Below are 14255 nucleotides of genomic sequence, written 5' to 3'. Positions count from 1 at the left end.
AGGAAAGTCACACTTTTAAGACCATAATCTTTTCACCCCAAGATTGATGAAGTAGATCTCTAAAGCACATCAGGGAAGCTCTTGCTCTGTTCTGGTTTGCATTCCTAAAACCCTGAGATTAAAATAGTTTATCAAGTTGTTTAATATATTTCAGAAAGTTTGTTGAATGCTAGTTGGTTTCCACATTGCATTATATTCCAGTAGTAATTGTACATTAAAAAGTACTTAAAAGGAGAAAGAATTTTGCATCTAAAGTTGTATGCTTCTACAGGATCTACCTACAGTGTGCTGTCAACAATGCCTTCCGACTCAGAAAGTAGCAGCTCCCTCAGCAGCATTGGTGAGTTTTCAACCTTTCTCTGTGATACAGTCCAGATCCTACTTTTTAGTCAGATACTTTATCTTTGATAAATGGAAACCAAATACAAACATATGAAAAGAAGGGTGTGAAAGATCCATCCATCAGACAGTACAGCCCTGTGTGTTGTAATCCTACTTTTAATGATGCAGCTGCTCAGAGAAACAAAAGCAGCCTTGGACAATCCAGGACAAGCTGTGGGAAATTCCTTTCCAACTCTAAAACAGCTCCAGGAAACCACAGTTGTTCATGATGTATCACTATCTAAACTCCCTATTGCATAGCCTCTACAACAGATAAATGTGCTCTTTCCTCAATAACTTGTCAAGCTCTGTTTAAAGAACAATTCCACTGCATGCAATGATTATTTGTTTCAGATGGCAGTACTTTACAAATAAGTAGTTCTTCGCTTCTAACATACCTCCATGCCTATAGATGATTGTAGGTTTGACCGTTGGTCTTATTGCTATGTATTTAAAATAACTATTCAATCCTAACAAATTGGAAGGACTTGAAGATTCTGGAGATGGTACAGAAGAGATTTACTAGAATTCTTCCAGTGATAAAGTAGTTGTGATTTCGATATATTGGAGTTAATTGGCATTATTTTGCTGAGGGCAGAGAAAGTTCAGAACAGATGTAGTAGAGGTATTCAAAATTATGAAGGGTTTAGATAAAATAAATGAGTGTTTTCCAATGAATGAAGAATAATAATCAAATCGTACAAATCTAAGTTGGTGATTGGCAAAAGAACCAGAGACAGCATAAATAACATTTATTTCAGTAACAGGTCTTTTTTGGATTTTGAAAACTGTGTTGGTTAAATAGTGCATGCATCTGTAGTAGCCTCCACAAGGGAATTGCATGAGTATTGTAAAGAAATAAATTGCAGGAGTATGAGAAATTAATGGGGAGTGGAATAGATTGGATTGCCCTTCAGCCCAAACTCTTTGGTCTAAATGGCCTCCTATGTAATATATGATTCTGTGAGCTGCAATTAATCACTTAAGTCTTAACGCTCCTATTTATACAACATCATTCAACAGATTTGCAAATGGGGCATAAAGTACAAAATGATAAAGTTATTGGTTAGACCACAGAATTCTGTGTTCAGTTTTGAATGCATTACTTTGCAGACTTCAATGATGTGATGCATAAGAGCTTCACTAGCATGGTGTTTGGGATAAGTGGTTTTTGTTTTCGAGGAGAGACTAGATAAACTAGAATTCTGTTCTTTAGAACAAAGAAAATTACGATGTCACAGAATGTTGAAAATTGAGTCATTAGGATAAATTAGAAAATAAAACTTTCCACTGATCTTTGAATTTGTAATTAGAAGACATTGAATTTCAATCATCAATATACTGAGAAGGGAGAAGATGAAAAAATGCTTTTACCCAAATGATTGTGACAACATAAGTCTCCCATCAGTTGGAAGCAGAATGCTTATCAATAATTTTAGAAAGGGAAGTGAGGAAATATTTGAAAAAAGAATATGGGGAATGGGCTGGGATTTGGGGCCAAATGGAGCACTCCAAACTGTAAAATTCCGTGATTTTGTGTGATTTTATTTGTGGAAAATATAATTGCCATAATTAATTCATCACAAATATTTTGACAAATTTTCCATTAAAAAATGAACACTATCTTGAAATACATACTGTTTTGTATCTGATAGAAACAAAATCTTTTGCAGTTTCCTAAGCAGCTAACCCTTGATAGCAAATGAATAATATAACTATCTTGATGGAGAAAATCATAAATTTCTGTTTAAGCAAATTAGAGTCATAGAGCTGTACAGCATGGAAACTGACCCTTTGGTCCATGCAGACCAGATATCCTTTTTTTTAAAAAAAAGTCTATTCCTGATTTTCTCTGGTCCTGTTTAGAGAGTAAATTAAAATTGTAGTCCTCAGGAATAATGTAAGACATTGCTGGTGAGTGCTACAAATGATTTTAACCGCACACCAATTTTCTACCAAAAAAATAACACAGATTGATTTTCCTTAAATAGGTACAGGTACATCTGGGAAAGCTGCTTCTCCTCCACCAATGCTCATGGATACCAGGCAGATGAGTGAGAAGTTAGAAGCCATAGTATTCCAACTTCGACAGGTCACTCGGGAAAGAGATGAGTTACGTAAACAGCTAGCACTTTCTTCTCCTGGGTCTACATTCGATGATTGCAGGTATGAACCTTGAACTTTTATTTCAGGGTACTTTATGAAACTCTTTAAATTCTGAAAGAGCAACTTTGCATCTTATGTTTGTTAAAGAGACTTTAACAGTTACATTTGTAATATTGTGACCCCTGTTAAGCAATTGTAGAGACAACATCTTTTTAATTCCTTATTTGGACTGTGGACTAAAAAGGGAAGACACTGCTTTAAACTAAGGAGGCTACATATATTTTTTGCTTATTATTATTACCTCCAGGTATTCTTTGTAATACCTACTGGACTACTATTTTGAGTGTCAGATTTTGTTGGAAAGTAGGAAAATGATATGCACAAATGAAATGAAGTCTCCACTGGATATAAATATAATGGGGTGAAAATATTTTTAAGCATTTAGATCAATATTTCAAAAAATGTCATTTATGCTACCTAAATATTTTCTGCCTCAGTACAGTGTATCATGTAAAACATGATGACTAGAAAATCAAATGTTACATCACAACTTTTAATGTTTTTCCTCAAGGTCAACTTAAAATGTAAAGATAATTTTAAAAGGCAGACTTTCTCTTTTAGAACTAGTTTTGTTGAACTGGTACCTTTTTAGATATTAGGAGACAGAAGTTAGAACTGGGTCATTGAAGAGGAAAAGCAAGCAGCACTTTTTCAGGTAAAAGGAGTCAAAATTCAAAGGTACATGTAGCCAAAGTGCTTTCAATACCGAGAGTCAATGAGAACTTTGAATACAGGGGTTGACTACGTTTTGTCGGTAAAGAGTGTGCAAGGATATAGAATTAAAGAAAGAAAGTAGAATTGAAGTGTAGATGAGCCATGATCTAATTGTTCAAGGTCAGCATAACACCTGATCCTAATGTTCCGTAATCTTGTGAATCCTTGATTTTGCAATCGCTAATACATGGTATCTGTTTCTCAACAGACCCAGCCCAAAGCCGAGCCATGACTATGAGAGACTGAAGATGCAGTGCATGAAAGCCATGTCAGATCTGCAGTCTCTGCAGAACCAACACACAAAAACGCTAAAGAAATGTGAGGAGGCAGTCAAAGAAGCAGATTTTTATCAGTAAGTGCAACAGCAATAGCAACTTATAAAGTACCTTTAACATATCATAACGTCCCAAGGAACTTCAAAATTTCAAATTGAATTTCAAAACAAAGTGTGGCACTGAAGCCTGTAAGTAGGTACTTAAGACTCGAGGCATCATAAGGGAGGAAATTGAGATTGGTAAGTATAGCAATGGTTGCAGAGCTTAGGGCGTAGGCATTTGAAGGCACAGCAATCAATGGTAACATTATTAAAATCATGGATATTTAAGAAATCTGAATAATGGAGCGTGGATATCTTAATGAGTTGTAGAACTGGAGATGATTACAGAGAATACAGTGAGATCAAGGAAGGATTTGAAAGCTAGAATGACAATCATCATTATGGTATTGCTTAACAAAGAGGTAATAAAAGTTAGCAAAACCGGGGTGATGGGGTAAAAGCAAATTACTGCGGATGCTAGAATCTGACACCAAAAGAGAAAATGCTGGAAAATCTCAACAGTTCTGGCAGCATCTGTAAGGAGAGAAAAGAGCTGACGTTTCAAGTCTAACTGACACTTTATCAAAGCTGACAAAGGGGTGATCAGGTAACAGTTGTGGGTTAAGAGACAGACTGAGACATTCTGCATGATTACAAGTTTGTAGAGAGTAAACCATGCTGCTGGTCAGAAGTGTGTAGAAATAATCACATCTAGAGATAACAAAGGTATTGGTGAGTTTCAATACAATAGCAAATAGGCTAAGATGGTTGGAGTTGGGGCAATGTGGTGATGATGGAAATAGATTCTCTTAATGTGGACACATGGTTGAAAATCATCTCCGGTTTAAATATGACACCAAGATTAGAAATAGTTTGTTGGATACAAGATAGCATGCTTACTTGCTGAGATTTGCCATAACAAACCTTTGCTTTAGTCTTCTGATGTCTCATTTGTAATTTGAAAATATCTAGCAATTTGTGTGTCTCACCTTTTCATTAGAATCAGTGCAGGTGAAAAAAATAATTGAGGTAGAGGCAAACCTTTGAGGGGCAGTTGTGTCCCAATCTCTAGGCTAGAAGGCCCTGGTTCCAGTCCTACCTGCCCTGGAGGTGTGTAAAACATTTCAGAACTGGCTGATTAAATTAACTAAAATGCTCATACCAGGGCTTTTCTGTTCAGTAGTGGCACCTTGGTTCAAGTCACATGTTCCACTGTGTAATAATCTCTGTGAACAGGTTGTTCCTCCCTCCGATAGCTGCATGACCCAATCACTTGTGTGCAACGCATTGTTGAAAAGAAGGGAGAAAATTATGGAAGATCATGAGCAATGAACAAGCAGACACTTATTAAACTTGAATTGGAAGATAGCATATGAAATCAAGATCTTCATACAAGCGCAAGAATTTGAGGCAAGATATTGAGACCTTGTGTCCAATCTAAGTCTTGTGGTGTTACGGTAGCAATGACCAAGTTCTCCAAAAAAATGGATGATGCATCCAAACTTCACGTCATCAAGCACCTGTCAGATAGGATGACGTCTTAGATACTTAAGATACAAGTCAGACAACAAACACACACCTACAACTAATAATACATATCCACCCCCAATGACATCACAGTATAAAATATTACTGTCAAAAACAACCTATCAAAATGAAATAATTCTGTAGTTCAAATAAATGATTATAAAATACTTTTGTCCCTTTGCACAGTCAGTTACTCCTGGATAATCTGTCAGTTCAGTTGGCTGGATAGCTGAGATTTAATACAGTGATGCCAATAACATGGGTTCAATTCCCACACCGACACCAGCTGAGATTACCACGAAGGAATCTCCATCTCAATCTGTCCCCTTGCCTGAGGTGTGGTGATCAGGCTAAATCGCCACCAACATTCACTCTCGCTCGCACTCTCTCTTGCTTGCACTCTCAATCTTGCTGTCTCTTTCCCTTCTGCCCCCTGAATGTGGAGCAGACCTATAGTCAGATAATATTATGGCAACTTCACATTTTATTCCAATATAAAGGCATCTATCTCATCTTCAGTCACTTTCTCTGTCATTGTGTCACTGCAGTAAGTCATTTGTGTGTGTCTTGTGCAGTAACATGAGAAAGCTCAGATCTCAGGCTTTGATGACATAGCCTTGTGAAAATTAATGTTGTAAGTCAATTTCAAGATATCTGACTCCAGTATGTGTTAACATGTTAAATGTAGCGGACAACAAAACTGTATCAACTGGAATGGGCATTTCCAAAATATAGAGACAGTCGTGTTTTCTGATTTTCTAATGTCTCGATAGTAGTTCTGTTGGAGTTGTATAAAATCTGAGCTATAATTTACCATTTGTCTTTGAGGCTTGTTTCTTTTCTAGTTGGCATATCTGTTTGGTCCTTATTGCTTACGTTTGTTTTATTCTAGTTTGCACAGTAAAGATTCTTTTTTTTTTATCCTGGAGTGCTGCCACTTATTTTCTTATCATGGGTTCTTTCATGTGTTATGTTCTTGAAGTTATTATAGTCTGTTCATCCAGATCCTAGCAGCTGGCTTGTATGGTATTTTGTTACCTGGGGTCAGCACAGGTTACACTGTAGGATGTGGAGAAAAGAGATCAGCTTTTCAGAAATAGACGAGTCCATCTTTAGCTTGAAAAGTAGAGGCCACATTCTGTACATGAATTATAAATTATTTACAATGATCACATTCTAATAGATCACACTGATGGTGCAACAAGAAAATCATGCTAGTTTTTCCAAAATCCCTCCACTTGTCTTTCAGCACCTTGCACAGCCGCCTGCGAAATGATCAGTCTCAACTCAAGGAAGAAATGGAGGCCATCAAAAGGGAGAACACCCAGTTGCTACGGGAACACAATCATGTTCAACAGACCTGTGAGGAGTTAAAGAGGCTCCATGATGAAGATCAGAAGGAAATCACTGATCTACGCAGTCAGCAGCAACAAGTAGGTGTTGAGTACATGATGAAGCATATTTTTCTGAATTATATGATTAAAGTTGTCTCTCAGCTATCATCAATCATGCTGAGTTATATTTCAAAATAGTTCAGAGCATCTATCATCGATTTTGTTCAGAATTTCTCCCCTTCTGCTTGTGATAACAGTGAATAGGAACAATGGGCAGAGGCCAGCAAAATGCCACATAATGGACTGGAAGGGGTCTTGTATGGGATTCTTATTCTTTGGTTGCCAGTAATTACCACTGTTACCAAGTAATAATGCACAGCCAGAAGGCTATTATAAGACCTCAGATATGCCCTTTTGGAGCATTGAAGAATTACTGATCTGTTGTATGGAGTATCTTAATGTTTATTGGTTTCTATGCTGAGCCAGCAGGTTTGGACAGAGTAAGGCTGTAAAATGGGAAACTATGAGAGGGCCCAGGGAGTGGAGCAGTGAAAGATTCTAAAAGGACTAATGTATCTTGAGGTGCACTAGATTTCATTTTATGACATTGCTTTTAATATTGTAAAATAAACACAATTTGTCAAAACCATACCGAAAATCTTTGGTTACACAATTGCCATTATAACTGTTACTGAAGATATTTTGAAATATCTTCAATTTCTATATTATGAAGTTCACAGCTCTCAAATCCACTTTTCCACTAGGTTTTACCTGTTGAAAACTGCTGAATAATTGATACATAATGGTAACTTGAGAATTTATTTTTGTGAGTTTGATTTCAAGCTGCTTTGGGAGAGTTTTGTTCGATAGTTATAACATGGGATGCTTTCCTTTATGTGATGATTGATTGCAAGATTCAACATTTACCATTTGTAAACACAACCCCAGTTGGAGCACAGCGAAATGGGTCTAAGTTGCATTTTTGAGAGTTGCAGTCAATCAAAGTGATACTGGTCCTTTCTTGGTGTAAGGCGCAACATGACAATGACATAATCTGGAAGTTAGTGTACAACACCTCATTGAGCTTCAAAAGAAGGGATGTAACAGCTTAAGGTGGGAGTGATTCTAAAAATTACAGACAATGGTAAGAGAGGTAACACTGCAGCATTCTCAGAATCCTACAGTTTGGAGTGAAAAGATAATATCTGTTCTATTGAATAGTAGGTATAGATCTGACACATAAAAGGCTGCTGCTGAAACATGTGAATAAAGTTGAAAACAGTAGGTCTACAATTAGGGCTATCATCAATCAAGGGTGAGTAGAGCTAGCAGAGCTTAAGATTGGTATTCATGTGGTCCCTACAGTGTCAAAACAGGCCATTTAGCCCAACTACTTCACACAACCCTCTGGTGAGTAAACCACCACACCCACTCCTCTACCCTATTATTCTACATTTCCCCTGAATAATGCACCTAATCTACACATGTCTGAATACTTTGGGCAATTTAGCACAGCCAGTTCATCTACCTTGCACATCTTTGGATTGTGGGAGCAAACTAGAGCACCTGGAGGAAACCCATGCAGACACTGGGAGAATGTGCAAACTTTGCACACAGTCGTCCGGGGCTGGAATCGAACCCAGGTCCTTGCCGCTGTGAGGCAGCAATGCTAACTGCTGAGCTACTGTGCCAGTTATGGAATACATACATTTGGAAGATTTTTCTATCTGAAAACTGTGAAGGTGAAGGGTGGTCTGAATGCGATTGTGTATCTGAGTCTATGTGAGCACTCAGTGGTTCGCTGAGCTGGAAGGTTCATTTTAAGACATTTTGTTACCATACTAGGTAATATCTTCAGTGAGCCTCTGGACAAAGCACTGTTGGTGTTCCCTGCTTTCTGTTTATATGTTTGGGTTTCCTTGGGTTGGTCCTGTTCTTTTTCTCAGGGAGTGGTAAATGGGGTCCAACTGAATGTGTTTGGTGATAGAGTTCCGGTTGGAATGTCATGCTTCTAGGAATTCTCATGGGTGTCTCTGTTTGGCTTGTCCTCGGATGGATGTCTTGTCCCAGTTGAAGTGGTGTCCTTCTTTAACTGTATGTAAGGGTATGAATGAGAGAGGGTCATGTCGTTTTGTGGCTAGTTGATGTTCATGTATCCTGGTGGCTAGTTTTCTGCCTGTTTGTCCAGGTAGTGTTTGTTACAATTCTTGCAAGGTACTTTATAAATGAAATTAGTTTTGCTTGTTGTTTGTATAGGGTCTTTGACGTTCATTAGCTGCTGTTTTACTGTGTTGGTAGGTTTGTGGGCGACCATGATGCCAAGGGGTCTGAGTAGTCCCCTGATGTAGAGGAGAGTGGCTAGGGTTTCTGGACATGTTTTGTCTGCTTGTTTGAGTTGTTGTTGAGAAATCGGCGGACTGTGTTCATTGGGTACCCATTCTTTTTGAATATAGAGTTTCGGTGATTTTCCTCTGCTTTTTGTAGTTCCTCTTTGCTGCAGTGTGTGGTGCCTCGTTGAAATAATGTTCTGATGCAGCTTTGTTTCTGGGTGTTGGGATGATTGCTTCTGTAGTTCAATATTTGGTCCGTATGTGTTGTTTTCCTGTAGACACTGATTTGAAGTTCCCCATTGGCTGTTTGCTCTATTGTGACATCTAGGAATGGCAATTTGTTGTTGTTTTCCTCCTCTTTAGTGAATGTTATGTCAGTAAGGGTACTATTGATGGTCTTGAAGGTTTCCTCTAATTTGTTTTGTTTAGTGATGACAAAGGTGTCATCCAGGTAGCGGATCCAGAGTTTGGGTTGAATGGTTGGCAGAGTTGTTTGAGTCTCTGCATTCCTGCCTCTGCTAAGAATCCTGATGTCAGAGATCCCATGGATGTTTCGTTGGTTTGCCTGTAGGTTTTGTTGTTGAAGGTGAAGTGTGTAGTAAGGCGTAAGTCCACTAGCTTGACGATACTGTCCTTGTTGATGAAGTTGGTGGTGTTTGGTGTATATGTCTTTGGGTCTTCTAGCAGTGTAGTCAGTGTTTCCTTGGCTAGATTGATGTTGATTGATGTGAATAGGGCTGTTAAATCAAAGGAGATGTATGGCATTCCAAGCGGAACTGTATCAACAAACACATTTGACTTGGACCCCATTTACCACCCCCTGAGAAAAAGACAAGGAAATGACATCACCACTGGAAATGACATTGCCAACCAAGGAAACCCAAACATATAAATAGAGAGCAGGAAACACCAGTGCTTTGTCCAGAGGCTCACTGAAGATGTTACCTAGTATCGTGACGATATGTCTGAAAATGAAATTTCCAGCTCAGCGAGCAAACCTACATCCAGAACCTCAACCTGAGCTATAAATCTTCTCAAAACTTGCGAGCATTTTTGAATGCCGTGGTGCTGAACTCTAAGTCCAACTCTCCAGGCTTTACTCCAAATCATTTGAGGCCTTGCATCTAACATGAATCCAACACACCTTGAATCTGTCACAGCTCAGAAGATTAAATTAGAAAAAATAAAACTCTGCAGTTCTAAAAACTGAGATAGAGGTGTTGGCGTAACCGCGTATGTCGTTTGACTAGTAATCCAGAGACTCCGACTAATGCTTTGGGGACATGTTTGAATCCCACTGTGGGGAAAATTTGAAATCAATTTTTAAAATTTCTGAAACTAAAAGCTGGGTGGTGTAGTGTAACTATTGTCGATTAGTCTCACTAAGAGACGGAACCAAATATGTTGTCTTCACCTGGTTTGGCCTATATGTAACTCCAGAACCCATCAGAACATCTATATATGTTAAGAGCATTATGCAAAATGGCTCAAATATCTCTGGCATTAATGTATGAGATAGAGGAAGACACCTATCAGCAACAACAGGGAAGAAAGAATTCTCAAGAATGTTCTCATGTTAAAGAATCAAAACTAGGGGTCATGATTTGTAAATATGGGGAATCCCATGCTATTAGTATCCTGTGGGCTGATCAGAACCTGAACTGGACTAACCACGTAAATACTATGGCAACAAGTTCAGGCCAGAGGTTTGGAATCCTCCAGCGAGTAATTCACCACCTGACTCCCCAGAACTTGTATGCTCTGTTTACAAGGTGCAAGTCGGGAATGTGATAGAATGCTCCCTGCTTGTCTGGATGAGTGCAGCTTCAACAACACTTGAGCTTTATACCATGCAGGGCAAAGCAGCCCACTTGATTGGCACCTCAACCACAAACATTCACTTATACTGTTGACGTTGGGTCGCAATTGTGAGTACCATCTCCAAGATGCACTGCAGAAATTTTCCAAGGCTCCTTAGACAGCACCTTCCGAACCCATGACCACCACCATCTAGCAGAGCAAGGGAAACTGATGCATGGAGCACCACCATCATCTGCAAGTTCCTCTTCAAGCTACCCACCATCCTAGCTTGGAAATATATTGCCATTCCTTTAGCGTTGCTGAGTAAAAATCCTGGAACTCCCTCCCTAAATAGTGTTGTTGGTCTAGAATGTGGACTGCAATAATTCAAGAACGCAGCTCACCACCATCTTCTCAAGGGCAGCAAGTGATGGACAATGAATGCTGGTCTAGTCTTGTACAAATATACTTAGTGACTGGCCATCATGGTAATCAAACTGTAAATACATCTATGAGTGAAGTTTCCAAATGTGCAGGAGATGCAACAGTTGCCCGATTACCCCCTCCTATCACAATTAGCCTTGCTGTATTTGACCAATAGTGCTTCCTTAGCATCAAAAACAGATATTGTGTACAAACTGGCCACCAGACTTTCTTGTGGCATTTCACAAAGTACTTTGTTAATTGTGGAATGCCATTATTTGACAGTTTTTTAAAATGTATTGTGTAAATACATCTTCTTTCTTTGCTTCACAAAAACAATAAACTTACCATGGGAGGCAAAATATGTCTCTAGTACATTATGTTGCTAGATCCCAGTCAAAAACGTGTGGCACTGCAAAAGCACAGCAGGTCAGGCAGCATCCAAGGAGCTGGAGAGTTAGCGTTCAGACATTAGCCCTTCATCGGGAATGTGTGTTGAAGGTTAAGAGAGCTGGGAAAGCGTTAGGTCGATGCAGGTGGGGTTGGTAGTGATAGGTCAGAGGGGAGGGTGGAATGGAAAGATGGGAAGGAAGATGGACAGGTCAGACAGTTCAAGAGGGCAGTGTCGAGTTGGTGGGTTGGATCTGGAACGAGGTGGGGGAGAGGGGAGATGGGGAAACTGGTGAAGTCAACGTTGATGCTTTGTGGTTGGAGGGTCCCAAGGCGGAAGATCCCAGCTAATGATAATACCAAATAAGTCAGATCTTAGCTTGAAACATGGATTGATAGATCATGTTTTAATTTTGCAGTTTGATTACCACGATGGCCAGAAACTAAGCATATTTGCACAAGACTGCCAATGTTCTTTTAACAAAGAGCACAAGTCTATTACACAAATTAGAAAAAGCCTATGTTCATATATGGCAATTTAGAAAGGTGTTAACATGAACAGCAAAAAGAGTGGTTCAACTCTTTTCCCTAAATATCCTTTATGGACACACAGCCCCAGTGAACTAGCACTCCTTAATTCTTGAGGTTTTTATTTAACTGACAGTTGTGGCAAGCATTTCTTTTTGGTGATTTCTATATACTCACCAGATGTGATTCTCCACATTACTGTCTCATTGCAATAAACAGACACTGGCCATTTCTCTTAAGTTTTAAGAAAAGCACTAACTACTTAAGTTGTTAAATCAGTTTTAAGAGTTCTTTCCAACTCAGAAAACCTGTGTTGTGTTGTGATCTGATTACACATCAGATTCTGTGTTGAAATCAGGCTTAATAAATCATTTTATTTTGTCTTATTTAACCAGCTTATTGAAACACAAGCATGTAATACTGCAAACTTGCTTTTAACAATAAAAAAGTAGTTTATTACTGAAAAGGGAAAAGCATAAACCAAACTGTTTACATTTAACATAATTTGAAAAATTTTGAAACACTGTAAAAATACAATCCTGTGTGTCCCAGCTCCATCACCTCAAATATGAGAGAGTGTTCTTTTTTCTATCACATCTACAGATTTATCTCAAGTTTTCCTTCAATTCCTGGTCTTGAAAGTTTAGTAGCTTCTTCCTTGATTTGTCACACCACTGATCTTAAACTTTCTGAATTTTACATAACCCCTTCAATGACCTAACCAAACAATATTTGTCTGGAACATTTTAAGCTTAGCTCATTAGGCTGGGGTAACCTATTTCCGAGCAATCCTAAGCTGATCATTTTCTTGAGGAGAAAATGTTTGAAAAATATAACTTACACCAGGCTTCTGGTGCAAACTGAGAAACAAACTCTTGAACCATCCAAGCAGAAAGCAAGCTGAGCTAATGTTTACTCTGTCCACTTGTAAAACTCTCCCAATGCAAACAAATCCCCTTTATCACTTATCTTTCTGTCACACCATGATTCCAGAAGTACTGGCAACTTCATTGTTAAGTCCATTACACACAAAGCCGAATCCTACGTGCCAATAGTTCAAAGTCCATACTCCAAAATAAGTGATATCAATATACGCATAAGGAAGTACGTTGCATCACGACTAACACAAAATAAACTGCCCTACTGTTAGTATGAAATTCATTTTCTCCCATCTGAAATCTGATTATAGCCCTAGGTCTAACTGTCTGTATTCCTAAAAGTTTAACCTTGTAAGCATTTCATCAGTTAACTCCCTAATTAGTTTATGTAGCTTTACATGCTTTTTTGGAGTGATATTTTAGCACTATTCAAAAATGATCTTTTGGTCTCTTTTCATCCACAGCACTTAATCCCAGTTCTGTTTTTCCTCCACTTTCAAATCATTGTTCTGAAATAATAACAATATACTATCAGCATTTCTTGCATATTGATAATTCAGGATAAGGTATTTTTAAGAAGGCATGGTTTAGCTTTTACTTGCATTCAAAGCATGTTTCATGAAGAGATAAGTAAATAGATTGGGGAAGTTCCACTGCTTCCTGTATCAGGTAACCTTGTGTTATTTTAGGTTTGCTATATTACAATGATGGATGAATTGTTGTTGTGCTTAGATTGAGTGGAACTGTGTAGACTGTAAAAAGAGAATTTTTCATTTCATAGAGTATTGCTGTAGGAGAGTTCCTTGTATTCCTTTATCCTATTGCAGCCATTAGGATAAATGGCAAAAACTATACGTTGTGATCTATCAACTCCAGCTTCATGAAAAGGCTTTGTTTTTTAGTGGTGTTATATAACTGCCAGAGACTGCCAAATTTAGCCACCTGAGTACTCAGGAGAATCCTGCTCTTTGTAAAAGAAGTTGAATAATTTAATACACCATTTTGTAGAAGCTCAGTACTAGAAGAAAGAATAAATTTGCTTTCTGTAGTGTGTCAGGGAAGATGTGTGAACAATGAACAATGCATTCATTCCCAATCACACTTTTTGTCTGATTTATCAAAATGTAATTATCCTGTAAGTAATTCAATAGAGAATGGTGCTTATTCTTTAACATTATTCTACACAAAGTAACATTTTGCTAAAATCCTCAAATTTCAGTATGTACAGATTTGTTTTTGACTTTTTGAGGACTTCTAACATCTAAAAGGTTTTATTTTCTATGGTGCACTTGTGTGCAACACAATTCCTCATTTTAAAAAAATGAGTTTGGATACCCATCGTTGATACATTTCCAACTAGATGCTAGGAGAGTTATGAAGATAAGTATTATTGATTTTCTTATTTTGTTTCCTTTCCACATTTCCTGTCCCTCTCTCATACTTATCCAGATTCCACCTCAGTAGCAAA

The 14255-nt window shown here is 38.2% G+C and overlaps 1 protein-coding gene across 10 annotated transcripts in view; it reads left to right on the top strand.

Moving 5' to 3' along the window:
• The window catches only part of dlg5a (discs, large homolog 5a (Drosophila)), a 226662-nt gene that overhangs the window by 95896 nt on the left and 116511 nt on the right, over positions 1 to 14255 (top strand). For all 10 annotated transcript variants that reach the window (XM_060853989.1, XM_060853990.1, XM_060853991.1 and 7 more), the window contains 4 exons: positions 272 to 340; positions 2373 to 2547; positions 3470 to 3613; positions 6354 to 6537. In XM_060853989.1, coding sequence (XP_060709972.1) covers positions 272 to 340; positions 2373 to 2547; positions 3470 to 3613; positions 6354 to 6537 — 572 coding nt within the window. The remainder of the gene's footprint in view (positions 1 to 271; positions 341 to 2372; positions 2548 to 3469; positions 3614 to 6353; positions 6538 to 14255) is intronic.

The sequence above is a fragment of the Hemiscyllium ocellatum genome, chromosome 43 (assembly GCF_020745735.1).
Source record: "Hemiscyllium ocellatum isolate sHemOce1 chromosome 43, sHemOce1.pat.X.cur, whole genome shotgun sequence".
Taxonomy (NCBI): Eukaryota; Metazoa; Chordata; class Chondrichthyes; order Orectolobiformes; family Hemiscylliidae; genus Hemiscyllium; species Hemiscyllium ocellatum.
Note: the sequence above shows the minus strand (reverse complement) of the source record. Positions and strands in the feature narration are given on the sequence as shown.